The 15,761-nt window shown below is 35.3% G+C and overlaps 1 protein-coding gene across 1 annotated transcript in view; it reads right to left on the bottom strand.

Annotated features, from left to right (window-relative positions):
* Positions 1–14,265, bottom strand: part of LOC123307809 (phosphatidylcholine:ceramide cholinephosphotransferase 2-like) — a 98,093-nt gene extending 83,828 nt beyond the window's left edge. The window contains exon 1 of the mRNA XM_044890254.1: positions 14,175–14,265. Within this exon, the coding sequence (XP_044746189.1) occupies positions 14,175–14,182 (8 nt within the window). The 5' untranslated portion in view covers positions 14,183–14,265. The remainder of the gene's footprint in view (positions 1–14,174) is intronic.
* Between the last annotated feature and the right edge of the window lie 1,496 nt (positions 14,266–15,761).

Below are 15,761 nucleotides of genomic sequence, written 5' to 3'. Positions count from 1 at the left end.
AAGAACTTTATACGAGTGTTCTATACATTAATAAAAAACATAGTAGGTAATATCGTACTCGTAGCTGTATTCTAGTTTCAAAATATCAACTCTGCTGATTATCTAACAAGCTAACAAAGTAAGTTGTGGAAAACGTCAATTTTTTTCTCTTTCAATTGATATAATGAAAAACATAGTATCCAATTTGAAGATGGAGATTGAAAGGGCCACAGAAGAGGCTATAGGCCAGCTCCTTCCACAAAAATCCCGAGATATAAATGAAACAGTTCTCATACTGCCAATTGCGAAATGTGGAAGATATCACTGCCGAAAACTGCTGCTTGCCTTCTTCTTGGAAAGATCACGAAAGAAAGGCATCATCTTCAGTAGCCAGTATTCAATGTTCAAGGCTACAATAGTTAGATAAACTAATGTGGATATTAGCAACAGTAAACTCTTACTCACGCTCTTTTTGAAAGGACAGGAATGATACAGCTACGCTGTACTGTGACATGTATGTGTATGTGTCGAATGCAGTTGTACTGTACAGTTCAGCGGGACATATACGTTCCGTTCTGGTGCAGTTACTGCATTACAGTCACTGCATTCATGTGCAGCAAACGCTGTACAGTTTTTGTACAGTGGCTGGATTTCAGTGTTTGCTGGGATATCGACCAATAAAGCTTAAAAGTGCCTATATACGTACAGGCAATCTGCAGTCCAGGACTGTCAATTTGAACTGAAACTCCAAAAAACTGTAGTGCAGTTGAACTGAAGATCTACGTATCTTCAGTCCTGGACTGCAGTTCACCGGTGTTTGTATTGGCATTTTAAGATATTGGATTCTGATAGCATCAAAGAATTTTTGGTAGATGCCCCAGATTTTTCTAGCTCAAAAGGAAGGATTCTAATTTGAGTGTTTGTCCGTCAGTCTGTATTATTGGCTACTTATCGGATTAGTGTAATTAGTTTCTCTTCTGAGTTCTATTGTTATATAGAGGAAGTGGTCCCGATATGAGCCCTCGTTTTGTTTTTTTTTTACTAAATCTTGGGATCTTACGAACAAAAATCCAATAAATGACACATTGCAAGCTCAGAATTTTACCTATGGTATATGTATATAGAAAATGCATTATCAAAAAAGTTAAATTTAGGTGGGATTTGTGTGAAAAATTAAGATAATGTACTTGTACATATCTGCTTTTAGATCAGACTGCGTATAATATGGGCCCCCTAGTGAATAATTGATAGGTAACAGTTTAAAATGGGCATGCTGCATCACTGTCATCAGGAACAAATTTTCCAATTTCGTCGATATCCATATCCTCATCGTCTGGGACAAACTCGTGACTTCCATTCCCAAATTAGCTGACCTCGATATCTTTTGCTTGATGCTTTTTTTGTTTGTAGTCTTCTTAGCTCTTGATTCTGAAAGCACTTGTCGTTTAGTGCCGTTTTCTTAGGTGTGCTGATGCTGGATGTCTCTGACTCTTCCGAATATAAATCCTGCCCCATAATAGGACCACGTAAGGGGCCCATATTACTAACATTCCATGTGATTCTTCAAAAGCATCTAGTTTCTTTTTCAGTCAGTATTTAGGTTAGTTTTTATTTTGGAATATCAACTACTGGTCACTATTGAAATGAAAGGAAAGGATGATACAAACTCTGAAATGGCAACTCTTCCAGTAATAAATCTGAAAATTTCATGAAGCTCGATGCAGCCGTTCGGTCTTGACGATTACCTAATTGATTCCATCTTTTTGGAAATTTTTGGATGCAACCGTTCAATCTTGACGATTATTTAATTGATTTTTGGGAGAACGAGGGAATCTTCTGAGTTTTTCACCATGGATTATATCATTAAGATATGTAATGAAGAAGGATCAAGCCTAAACAGGGGGGCAATGAATACAATAATAAGAATTAATTCAAATGCAACCACCCACTGATATGAATTTGACCTGAATTAAACTAGTCAATTTGCCATCGTCAAGGCCACTAAATGAAGAAAGTTTTGGGCTGAGAAAACAACAGAAACAGTGATGGCCTCACCAAATTTCATCATGTTGGGTGGATTGTTTTAGGTCATTCCCTAGCAACATTTTCATCAATTCCTCTGTACATTGCGTTGCTTTGAAAATAACTGTATTCTATAAAATTTCGTGTTCCTCAGGTAATTCGTCTTTTTTCGAATAACAAAAGCAGAAATTTAGTGTAAGCTGCATCAAGGAATACTTTGTAGGGAAATTAATCAAAAGCAGTGTCGCGCATAGAAGGTACATATATATGAGTGATAATAAATTACAGAGTAAAATCCTCAATTCTATTTCAAATTTTCTTGGGGTTAGCTTGGGAAGAACTTTTTATAATCTTAACGGTCTCTACGCGGCTTCACATTACGGCGAACATGGAGGGTGTGTAATTTGTTGTAGAACTTCACTTAAGTTTTCTACAAGGTATGATTTCGCAGATTTGAGTGTACACAAGATTATTGAATGTTCTGCTATACAGCTACATTCTTCCATGGGAGGAATTATCATTTATCTCTATTTACAAACTATTGTTGTCTAATTTCATTATATTTCTTGGACGACTTAGATCAATCCTTATCAGAATCTGTGAAACTGGTAGCAATTTCATAATTACTGGTGATTTTAACATAGACACGTTTACTGATAGTGATGAAAAGCTTGAGTTTAATGACTTACTTGGAACGTTTGGTACCAATTTACCAACGCCTCAGGTAACTCGTTCTATATCTGGTTCATGTTAAGATCTTATTGCAACAAGTATTGAAGGAAACTATCAAACTTCTGAGAATCATATATCAGACCACTCAGCTGTAATCTATTCGGCAGATTCTTTGAAACGCTCAGAATCTATAATGAAAAAAGAATATTTAACAACAATAGAGCTGATATTTTGGTCAGTAAGGTTCAAGGTGAAAATAGATACAGAAACATCTATTATGAATGCTTCCCCAAAATGAGGGTAAAGGTTAACAAAATGAACACAAGATTTACTGTTGAAAAAACAACTAGACTTTCATTTCTAGTGCAATGCCTGAATTTAAACCAGCATATTGTGAAGTGAAGAGGAAATATGATATGGCTGTATCAAGTGTGAAAAAAGACCAATTAAACAATGTTTTAGTAAATTGTTTAAACGTATCTAAATGGCTATGAAAGATTATTAGGGAACTGGTTCTGAGGGGAAACAGCCCACACTCCCCTATAATGATCAAAATAATAAGTTGGTCAATGATTTCAATCAGCTATTGGCTTCTGCATCGTATGACCATCAGCAAAATATGTCTATGCAACTAGAATAATGGAGAAAAAATTAGGAAAATCCTTCTTTGCTCTCGAGGTTACTTCAGATGGGGTGATTTCAGTGATAAGATCTCATAAAAACTCAAACATATGTGGACATGGTGAAATTTCTATGAGGGCAATAAAACTAACTGCCCAATATGTTGCAGAGCCTTAGGCTATGATATAAAAAGAGCATTCATAAAGGGAGTATTTCCAGAAGACCACAAAATAGCAGTGGTACGACCCATCTATAAGAAAGGTGATAAGGATGAACTGTCCAACTACAGACCAATTTGTCTGTTCGTTACTCCTATTCTAAATATCTTAGGCACAAACCGTTTTCACATTTTTTAAGTCGAAGAGTGTGGAAATATTTTACATTTCCTGAATTTTGAAAAACTTGCCACAGGGCTTTCCAAATGTTGTGTCAAAAATTGGGATCAAAATTTGCCTGTTTTAATTGAAACCCTAATTTGTTATGATTGCATTGGAGAGATGAAAAATAATGATCGTGTTCTAATTTGTCAATGCTCTTCAAATGAATAATTCCTGAGTTATTCAGGATTTTCTGAATTTATGTCGTACGTAGGATATAATATACAATCTCTTTCATATCAATAATTTATGGTACCGTAGATTCGGGTGACTTGGGACGATTGTTGAATTACACTTGTCATATTTTCGAAACGGTGACCTATTTTTATCTGAAAAAGAGGTTTGAATATGTTTAATGACTCATACTATTGATAAGGATATACCATGCTTCAGAATTCGGATATAAATAAAAAAATATATATACTTGTCTCAAGTCACCCACCGATTTGAGAGGTTTGGGACACAAGTTAAAATCTATTTATTCCTCAACAATAACAATAATAAATAGTAGACTTGGGATGGTGTATAGCTTTGAAAGATTAGAATTTGTGACTATATTTGAAATTCGGTAAGGAAATTAAATGATAAACCACTATTACAGCAACTCAAATGTGAAAAGACTGAACAAAACAAAGGAACTTTGATTTCTTTCATTCTTTGGTCATTTCTTTGTGGAAATAACGTAAATAATAATATCCTGCGAAAAATCGGCATATTTCCTGATGCCAATGCGCCGCTTGTATCTATTCGGCATTGTCCCAAGTCACCCTATGAAACAACAAAATAAATTAATGAGATCCTTTGTTACCGTTTGATTTGTAAACAACCTTGTTTCATGATATCTGATATCCCAATGTTCCACGTATCCAGAAAAAAAATTACACATCCACAAAGTGAAACACATGTACAGGAAACTAGAATGTATAAGGGCCATAAAAAACGCGCTTTTACTCTCCTGAATTCGTTAATTTTTCCTGTTAATTCAAACGCTCAGGTCACGGCAAACTCAACAGGAATTAATTGTTGAACTAACAATAATCTTATAAGTTTTTTTCACTCATAAATGGTAAGAAATAAAGAAATCTGGAAGGGGGGTAATTGTTCTAAGTTACACTACTGTCCTAAGTCACCCAAATCTACCGGTAATAGAAGATAAATTTTCCCAATAACCCACAAGTGAAGCTCCACTTATAAATTCTGTGGAACTATTTTTTCATAATATTTGTTAATTCTACTGATGGTCTCTCTCACACAACTTTTTCGAGGCATAGCATAATAAATATGTATAACCATGACGATTTTTTATCAAAATAATTTGGCGGTGATGTAAAGTGGGTTCGAAATAGATAAAGAACCGAGATTCTCTAGAGAGCAACCTCCATATCGTGTACATACACAAGTTGAACTCAGCTGAACACGCTCATTTTCCAGTCCTTTGTTTCTTCCGAAATCGCGTGCTCGAGACTAACGTGATGTAATTTCGGCTCGTCATCGGTTTTTCGCTCCTGAGATGCGATAACAAAAGAACAACCATCCACCCAATAATCAATTCGATGATGGCCTAGAAAAGATTAAGGGCACAACTTGAATTGATCACACTCCGAGGAATTCGCACTCTGACGTAGGCTATAAATGAGGGAGAAATATGTCTTCGTCGAAATCGATAATGTGACGATTTTCTGTCGTTGAAACAGGTCATTTTCTTAATGGATCAAAATGTTGTCATTAAAGAATGAGGTCCTTCTTTATCAAATATTCATCCATAGTTTTCATCAACTTATTGCTGGAAATGATCGATTTGAAGAAATGCTAATGAACTTGATTGATGGTACTTTCCGGGAAATATACAATAAACAATAGAGTGATATAAAATAATACAAAGTAATGAAACAGATGTATTCCTTAACAACACTTTAATACTCCGAATCTTCGGACACTAAGGAAACTTTCTGAATTCGAATATAACACAAAAACAAGCAATGTCATAACACGACAATCGGATATAAAATGAGCAGTAAATTAAGTGGGACAGCTGAAAAATTGCCTAAGTTTAATTTCGACATCCTCTTGATGATGCTTGATTTTGATCCCGAGATGCAAAGCCTTATCCTTCGCCTTTATGCCACTGTCACAGGCTAACTATTTTTTACTTTCTTTTTTACAGGGTATCCCAAATTGCTTGATTTTGGCTTCTGGTACTTCTGGATTAGCTCGATTTTTGTGAAAAGTCCATTAGTGGAAACTGTTTCACAATATCTTCATTTGTCTTGAAGATACAAGCAAAATTTGATATTTTGTTGATTTCGAAAATGTGCCATATCTTCTCCATTTTCGAAAATATCGAAAAACGATGAAAAATTTCTAGAGGTATTTTTTCACTGGGAATACTACACTATATTAATTTTTTTTAATCCATTGTACTGAGGTTTAATAAAGGGTATTTTAAATACGAATGCATCCGTTTTTGATCTCATATCATACAAAAAAGTAGCTTTTCAAAGATATTTATATATGTCGATATATTACTTACACCTCCAAAGCAAAATCAGCATGAAACCATATGTGAGACTTGAGTCTCATATATATCTAATTAAATGAATGAAGTGGACATTTCAATACATTATTGTATTGTATTGATTTGTTTTTTTTCGGAAATAACGCTATTTTATGAAATTTCGCTTTTTTCGTGAAATTCGTCTTTTTTTTTAAACTTAATAGCAGAAATTAAGTGTAAACTGCATCAAGGAAGACTTTGAAATGAAATTGATCAAAAGCAGTGGCGTGTATATAAGGTAGGTATGCGATAAAAAAAATACCGAGAAAAATATCTTTATTTTATTTGAAATTTTCTGTCGTTTTGTTGAGCGTTACAATTTAAAAGAAGCTACAAATGAAATGGGTTTCATCCATAGGCGTTTAAATAAAATAAAATATCATATGAATAGTTTTTGTCTGGCACAGACCCTTCGAGTTCGTATGTTGAACTCTTTTAATAAATATTCATTTAACTCACTTGTTGTTTTAATAACTATCATATTATTTTTAAAAAACGACATTATTCAACCCATAGCAACAAGGGTAAGTTGACGTTTATCCATTCAGTGAAATAATTTTTTTCAGCTCGAAAGTGAAATAAAATAACAATATAAGCGGATTGTTGATGATGGATTGAAGATTGAATAATGACCTAGCAATAATCAATCGAAGCGACATCTTTCAGGTCATTTCATAAATTAAATGATTCTCTGGAAAGTGTTATCTTTATTTATTTATTTATTTATTTATTCAAAGGAGTACAAAACAGGACGAACCCAATTATATGCACTCACTAATAATTACAGTTTAGGTTATTACGATGCAAAAGAGAAAATTAAACATAAAAATTTTTCTACAATATAAATGGATGCACAAACAAAAAAAAACAGTCATCATTACATAGCCTAACTATGATTAATAAAAAATCGTTTCAATCCAGTCGAAAAACTCTCTGGTGATAGTGAAAAAGCATCCACAGATGCAAGGGCCGACAACGAGTTATATGACCTGAGGCATCTAACCAAAGGTGAATTCAGGTGATAATTGGTGAAACTTTGGGGTATATGAAATACAAACTTATTCCGTGTGTTATAAGATGGCACATTAAAGGAGATCACACTGACAAGTTCACAACAGTCTGAAATATTTTTTATGATCTTGTAAACAAACTTTACATCCCTCATCATTCGCTGATCAGCAAGGTTCAACAATTTCAATTTCTTCATGATTTGTCCCCTGTTGTTTACAGTATTATGATGAAATTTTTTATTTATGTGCCTAATTAATTTATTTTGAACATTTTCTAACCTATTTATGTAAATATTATAATATGGGTTCCAGATGACCGAACCAAATGTTAAGACACTTTGCACATATGCTACATAGAGAGCTCTTATAGAGTTACATTGATGAAAATTTTTACATATTCTGATTATAAAACCTAGCATTCTATGAGCCTTTTTGGATACATAATTAATATGATGATCAAAAATGAGTTTGGAATCATAGAATATACCCAAATCCTTAATTACAGAGACTGCACTCAAGGCATTATTGTTTATTTTATATTGGGTCTTAATAATGTTTTTATTGCGAGAAAATGTTATATAACGACACTTACTGAAGTTGAGAAAGAGCGAGTGTTCTTGGCAATATTTGAAGAGTCTATCCAAGTCCTCTTGAAGCTTGACAGAATCTGATAAGCTAGAAATGGCACAGAAAATTTTCAGATCATCAGCGTACATCAGAAACTTTGTGAATCTGAAGCAGTCTACAATATTGTTGACGTATATATTGAAGAGAAGGGGTCCCAAATGAGACCCCTGTGGTACACCAGAAGTGAGATTTTTATAGGAAGAGCAATAATCACCAATAACAACTGATTGGCGTCTATCATTGATATAGGAAGTAATCCACCTCAGCAAAGTACCGTGTACGCCGACCTCATCAAGCCTCCGAATTAAAATGGTGTGATCGATTTTGTCAAAGGCCTTGCTGAAATCAGCATAGACCGTATCTACCTGAAGACCTGCGTTTATCTGCTCGAGAAGAAAATTAGTATACAAAAACAAGTTGGTTTCGACAGACCTACCCCTCATAAAACCATGCTGCTCAACGTTGATGATGTTCTTAACCTCACTATATAAAAAGTCATATATGATTGACTCAAAAATTTTAGCGATGATGCACAATTTTGATATAGGCCTATAGTTCTCCAAAAGTTGTTTATTTCCAGATTTATGAATTGGCACAATTAAGGCAGTCTTCCAGATTGTGGGAAAGCAACCTTCCCTTAAAGATTTGTTGAACAACTTGTGAAGAGGAGTAACAAAAGAAGAGGCGCAATTCTTGAGCAAACATGTGGGCAAATTATCTGGCCCAGGAGGTTTATTTGGCAGATCTTTTATTTTCTTCAGAATGATTTGAGGCGGTATAGAAAATGATTCAACGTACTGGTATTCGTGAACAAAGCACGAAGGATTGATCAGACTCGACGGATTGAAGACAGAAGCGAAGTGGTCAGAAAACTCCTCTGCAATGTCCTGATGATCTGTAATGACCCTGTTCGTTTTCTTTTCTTTTATTGCCGTGATGGAAACTTTAGCCCCTTTTTTATTTTTGGCAAACTGCCACAACAGTTTCGGATTGGAACCTATCGAAGACTCAACAGAGTCCAAATATTTTTTGTAGTCAGATTCAATTAGAAATTTTGAACGACTCCTCAATACTTTGAACTCTTGGTAGTCTAGGATGTTTTTGAATCGTTTCCACTTTCTATGAATCCTCCTTTTCTCTTTTATTACTTTAAAAGTTGAGTAACTCAGCCAACTAGGTGAATTCGATGAGTTAAAGGATGATTTAGGTACATACATCTCGATCAATTCAAAAACCTTTCTATAAAATACATCAACACATTGCTCAGTATTCAGACCCCCAAACCTCTCGTCCCACTCAACCTCATCCAATTTGTTGGAAATAAGCTCGTAGTCGGCTTTCGAATAATTAAATTTTTTCTTTGCTAGCCTTTCCTTTTGGAAACTGAACACTTTCCGCCCAACATAATCAAATTCTAAAGTATTATGAAACTTGTCCTCATTCACCAAAGGTTCTTTAGAAATTTTCAATCCTCTAACAGAAAAATCATTGTTCAGAACTAAATCTAATGTATTATGAGAACAATTTTGATAGTGATTGAACTGTGAGAGGCCACAATATGACATAGTATCTACGAAATGATTTGTATGAACATCGGTAAAATTAAGAGGGATACAATTACTATTCACATTATCATATTGCCATTCAATAGAAGGCAGATTGAAATCACCACAAATTACAAATGAATCATTTGGATGGTCATTGATTATGTCCTCCAATTTAGAACAGAAATTTTGTAAGCTCAAAAAGTCACCTGGTGGGAGATACACACAGCATAGATGGAACCTGGATGAGTTGCTTGTCACAGTAAGCCATAGATCCTCAGCATCAGATATCCATTCGGACCTCGGAATGGCACACAAATGTTTATTAACCGCGATCAAAACTCCTCCTCCGTCACGCTTGGTCGAGCTACTCTCATCACGATCGCGACGAAATACCTCAAAGGCATCGCAAAAAACTTCACTATCAGCTATCGCACCGTTGAGCCACGTTTCAGTTAGACAAATAACATCATAATCACAGTTAAGGGAATTTTTGTAAATATTGGCTAGTTTGGATTTCAAACCGCGCACATTTTGGTACAGAATAGAAATACCCGTCACGATTGAGCGCAATAACCGAAAATTACCAAACTGAACTAAATCATCTTGTCCAAGTCACTTTCAGTCAGAATTTTTATAACCTTGGATTTATCCTCTTTTCTAGCATAAATAATACCATCTCTAACCCAGGTGAACTTGTAATTGCGTGATTTGGACAATTCCTTCGTTTTATTTAATAACATCTTATTGAATCTCGTCAGATGTTCATTTATAAATAGTTGGTTGGAAATGTTATCAATTTTAAGTACGGGAGGTGACGATCCGATCGACTTCCGTTTGAATCTAGATGCAGCCAAGAATTCATCTCTCTTGATTTTCCGATTGAATTTAACAATGATTGGTTTCGGTTTTCCAACAACAGAACTATTGTTAGCCCTGAACAACGTTTCAACGTCAGAAGGAGATATAGGACAATCAATGAATTCGGAAATCTTCTGCAATACGTTCGGCAAGTTCTCATTTTGTTTTTCCGGTACACCAAGAATTTCCAGGTTGTTCAATTTAAGCTGTTGCTCCAAAGTATCAATCCTTTTGGTTAGGTTGAGTACATCCCTCTTCAGTGAGATGTTTTCTTGAGTTAACTTTTCGATCAAATTCAACTTATCGTTTACATTGTTAATGACAGTCTGAAACGAGGATATCTGATCACTACAAAAAGACACGGAGTGCATCATATCTCTCTGCTTTTTATTCAATTCACTAACATCGTCTTGAGTCTTTTGGACGATTTTCAAAGTGAGAGCAGATGTGGGAGGGTCGACATTTTCCTCCTCATCCCCATGGGTTATCAAAGTGGATGATCGACTGAAGCCACCAATCAACCTACATTCCGGACACAACCACGAAGCACCAGGCAACTGAAGATCCACAACAGACTGCTTACTCAGGCCAACGCACTTCCCATGGTAGAACGATGAGCATACACCAGCACACTTCAACCCAGGAGTTTTGTTGGTTAAACCAGAGGTGCAAGTCTTACAAATCACCATAATGCTCCCGTACTTCTACGTCTTTCAGCAGGAATTCCGGACAGATGTGAAATATATGAAATGTTTTGTCACCTTGATAGGGGAAATATCGGCGAAAAATCAACACAAATCCTCAGTATTTCAGCATAAATTTCTGCTATTGTTCTATTCAGAAATATAGAACTTCAACTCCTTGCACTTATGAACAATTTGATTATAATCTCAAATAGATAGCACCAGTTTAACGTTTGAAAAAACTATAATTTCTAGAGAGCGATGTAAACACAGCCGTTTCATCGCATATTGCAAACAATATGTATGATAATATAATATTATCATTTGAATTCTAATCAAAATTGAACAAAATTTTGTATACAACACGTGAGTTATAAATGTTCATTCACACGAAGAAATAAACGTCCATTTAACTCACTTATTGTAAAAATTACTATTATTAGTTTTTTATTTTTTTGAAATATTCAAACGGCTCATTCGTTAACCTTAACCGACGGTTTCAAATAGATAACAATAAATCGTTTCGTATAACCAAATGTAATTACCTGAAGAAGTACTTGTTAATAATAAATAGAACCGAATATGGATATACGGAATTATTTTTATATGAATTAGGTTAACTAACAAAAGTTTTCAACTGAATATAACTATCAAACTTGAAATTGAAAGTAGTTGATAATGAGATTGAATCTGGCGGTTTCAGATCAAGAATGCGCCTATAGAATAAATTTGTTTCATGTGTTATTCAGGGTGACAGGGATAATGGCTCAGTGGAGGTCATTGAACTCTAAAAGAACTTTTAGAGTTCAATGATGGAGGTAGATAACCTCAAACTGAACGAGGATTGGGGGATCAAATGCTAAAAGTATGAACTCGTATATCTTCGTTAATATGGTAATTTTTCGCTGATATTTCACAGGCTTGTTACTATACCCATTCTCCATCAGCTCCAGAAAAAAATTCGAAAAAGTTGCAGGCCCACATTGAAAAATTTCAATTTACCTGTCAGGTGAGAAATATCACTCGGTATATGAAATAAAAAAAATTCGAAGAAAAGGTAGAGAGGAAAAAACTGAGTTAAGATCTGTTGTTTGTTTGAATGGCACACATTTTTTATAGTTTTCATATGTTGAATACAGAATTTTTCAAAATTTTCATATTTCATATCCACTTGATGAAATAATATCTTGATAGAACAAAAACATTGCATTAGAAGTACTTAAGATAAGTCTGACTTATTTTATTGCAAGAAATCCTGTTCATTCTACCAAAATAAAAAATGTGGAACAATAATCCATGCTTTAAATAAAACTAATTTTTTCTATACATTTTTTTCTACAGATACGAATGAGGTGATATTGGTTCTCCTTCTTCTGAGGGAGTTAAACTTGAAAAAAACATTGATTTATCCAACAAACGAATTTCTTCAAAGCCAACAACAGAATATTGATGAAGTTGAGCAAAAAGCTGACGAGGTCCAAATTTTCGGATGATGTGACTATGTTCGGAAGACATAATATTTAGACGAGTCTCCAAGAGTTGGCTCATTTCTTGTTCACTCAAAAGCCATCATTGTCCTTGAGCTAAGCAGGCGCCTCACGGCTTTTCAGGCCTGCTTGTAGACTCTTGGTGCAAGCTTGAACCTAGTTCAAATCAGAACTTCAGTACTGGAATTCGCATTATGAACCAAGCTACCAAGTTCAAGCTCGAGCTCTGTTTAAACTGGGACTGTCAACCGGGCTTAAATGTCTTACTATGGCAAAAGCCATCATTCTTGAAATTGATCAAAAGGCATTTTTTCCTATTTTTGTTGTTAGGTCATATAGTTTTTTTAATTTCTTTCTCGTTTTTCTCAATTTTCTATTGAATAACCACTGGTATATCTATGGGAGATGATTCCCCAACATAAGGGTCCTGTAGCGTTCCTCAAACAACTGAAGAACAGAAGAATCATTACTTGGAAGACTAGATCTGGTAGAAAGACCCTCCCAGTCAAAAGCAAGATTTTGCTATTATTGATATGAGTACTGAAGGCATTTCTAACGACGAGGGTGATCATCCACCCAGATCAGCACAAGATGCAGAGATGATATTTCTCCCAGTGTAATTGAAGGATAAGTTATGTACCTATGATTATTCATTTTTTTCTTCATTCATCATCAAGTCTTCGAATAAGTTTTGATGAAAGCTTTATTATTCACTTTTTTTCTCGTTTTCTGCACTGTTTCTTTGTTTCAGATATTATTTCGGAATGGAAAGAGGTTAAAGAAATTTTTATATCAATGGAAAAGAAGCCCTTCACTACACTACTCACGGAGATACAGGGATTTTTACTGAGGTTTTTCCCTAAGCTCTTGTATCATACTCCAAATTGTATGGTACACCGTTACAAGAGTTGGAAAAAGCATTAAACAAAGATATTTTTTATCGAGCATTATTATTTTGGTGAGAAACATAAGCTATATAAGGTTCAATATAATATCGGTTTATCATAAAGAGGTGTTTATGTTTCAAGGTATATCAAAAATGCAATTGCAGGGCCCTTTGACCGTCCTTGCTGCCAGAAGTATGAGTTATTGAATTCAATATAAGAAATATGTTGCATTCCTTCCCATAACTTTTGCCTTTTATACCTCAATTGTACCTGTGTCTAGGATAATGAAGTTCAGCTGGTATAATGCCAATATAACAGTTCACTTCACCAGTCACCTTAAGACACAAAACGTTAAAGGATAAGATTCATTTAATGATTTGACAGTCTGATATGTATTTCGCCTGAAAATTTCAGGCCGATTGTAAAAAGATGTCTATTTTCAATAGCGTTTTAGAAAACTTTCGCCAGTTTACCAACTCACTAGTCATTTCACAAACTGACGGATTTTAGAATCCGACTGCGACATTATGCACACTCCATTCATTTACTCTGATATATCGCAAATGAATATTTAATAAACTGCATTCTGAAGAGCTAACTTCACGAAAGAAGTCTCCGGATGAGTACATTATGTGAAATTCACTTTATTGTCAAATTATTGTTAGCACGAAATATATAGAATGTTAGTCAAATAAAGCGTGAGTAACTAAATAACTTCAAGCCACACATCGAAAAATTTTTTCGGACAACACAAAAGTATCATGAGACATATAATTATGTACAACGAAACTCAGTAAAAGAAGTGCTGTCCTAACCTAAGTTTGTGCGGAGAACTAGATATGATATTTACTAAGTCATTTCGTTGCAACTGGCAAATCACAGCTGTCACTTCGTGGAAAAGATAACACGTTTTAGTTGTGTCGATGCAACGGTGGAACTGAAAGTTTCCTATGGAATTGGAGATAATTACACCGGACGATTCCAGACTAGCCGCATGTTTTCGTAGTCCTTGAAATTGCCATCATGCATGCGCCGTGGCAACGGTTGTGTGTATGGCGAACAGGTGACAATAATCGTAGTCTGGATTTTTTTAGGTCAGTTATGAGCACCTATTCCGATCGAAGACCCGTATTAATAGTCAGATCTCAAGTTTGAGAATGTCTTAAGTAGCGTCTTGAGACATCAGTCTAATTAATAAATTTGACTTGAGACTCTGTCAAGATGACGTCTCAACCGGCGATCTCACTTGAGTAGGCGCTCATTTAAATGTGACTCAAGTCCACGAATGATCTCAAGATAGGTTTTGGAAACGTCAAATTTTGAGTATGGTCGAACCCTGACTCAAGATGATCTCGAAATGAAAGTTGGGTTGGTTTGCTTTGTGAACTGACAGTAATTTAATCGTCTTTTGTGCTTCCAAAAATCCGCATTATCAAAGTCAATATGGAATCTATGGAAGAGGTGGTCAACTACTACGACGAAATCGATTTCACGAAGTTTATCGCAACAGAAAATCAGACTTTTCAATTAATGTCCAAGCCGTTGTTGGGCCTAATGCAGAATTTTTGGATATTGTCCCAATTTTGGCAGGAAGCATGCACGACTCCAGGATCTTTCAAATGTCCAGAGTTCACTTGAGATACACACAACGTCTACTGGATGGGAGTCTTTTTGGGTAATGTATTGGTTACCTATCAATACAATTTTTACTAACACCTCCACCAAAAGATTTTCAAGGTCTTCTGTAGGCCTCATGCTATAGGACGGAAGCTGCAGTCAGATGTTACGTCCAAGGTTCTGCTGTTTGTAAAGCTAGAGTGTCCTACTTCGATGGCACTACTTCTCACAGATTACAGACATTTGTTTCTGTAATCTGTGCTACTTCCGCGGTCTGGTCGAAAAACAATCTCTCCATCAACATCCCTTTTACCTAATTTCGCGAGTGAATTTGTAGCCCGAGATCCCATCTGGACAACATGCATCGGCGGCTGATCAAATATACGACATATTTCGTTCGTACGAGATCGAAAAACCTCCTAGTCCGAGAGCTGGCAGCAAAAACAACTACCTCATAAGTTACCAAAAGTTTGGTTTGGCACTTTGGTTCAACTTTATTACCAAAACTTAAAACCGCCCGTCTGCCGGGCGTGAGTGGTCGCCTTATGGGATAAAAAAAATTGAAAAGATGAGAAAAAATCGATTGGAACTTCCTAATAGTTACCAAGATGAATGTTGTGTCAAAATGGTCTAGGATCTTAACTGAATTGAAATCGTAAGCGTCTGCCAACAGGGGTGGTCGCTATTTCGAAACAGACGCTGTCAAATACAGGGTGGTTCAGATCATAACCAAGAAATTTTAACCACGTATTCTACATCAAAAATAAGCCCTAGTTTGTCATATAAACATGTGTCGAGAAATGTTTCCTCCCCGAGATAC

This window comes from Coccinella septempunctata, chromosome 1 (genome assembly GCF_907165205.1).
Source record: "Coccinella septempunctata chromosome 1, icCocSept1.1, whole genome shotgun sequence".
Lineage (NCBI taxonomy): Eukaryota > Metazoa > Arthropoda > Insecta > Coleoptera > Coccinellidae > Coccinella > Coccinella septempunctata.
This window is presented reverse-complemented; position numbering and strand designations above follow the sequence as displayed.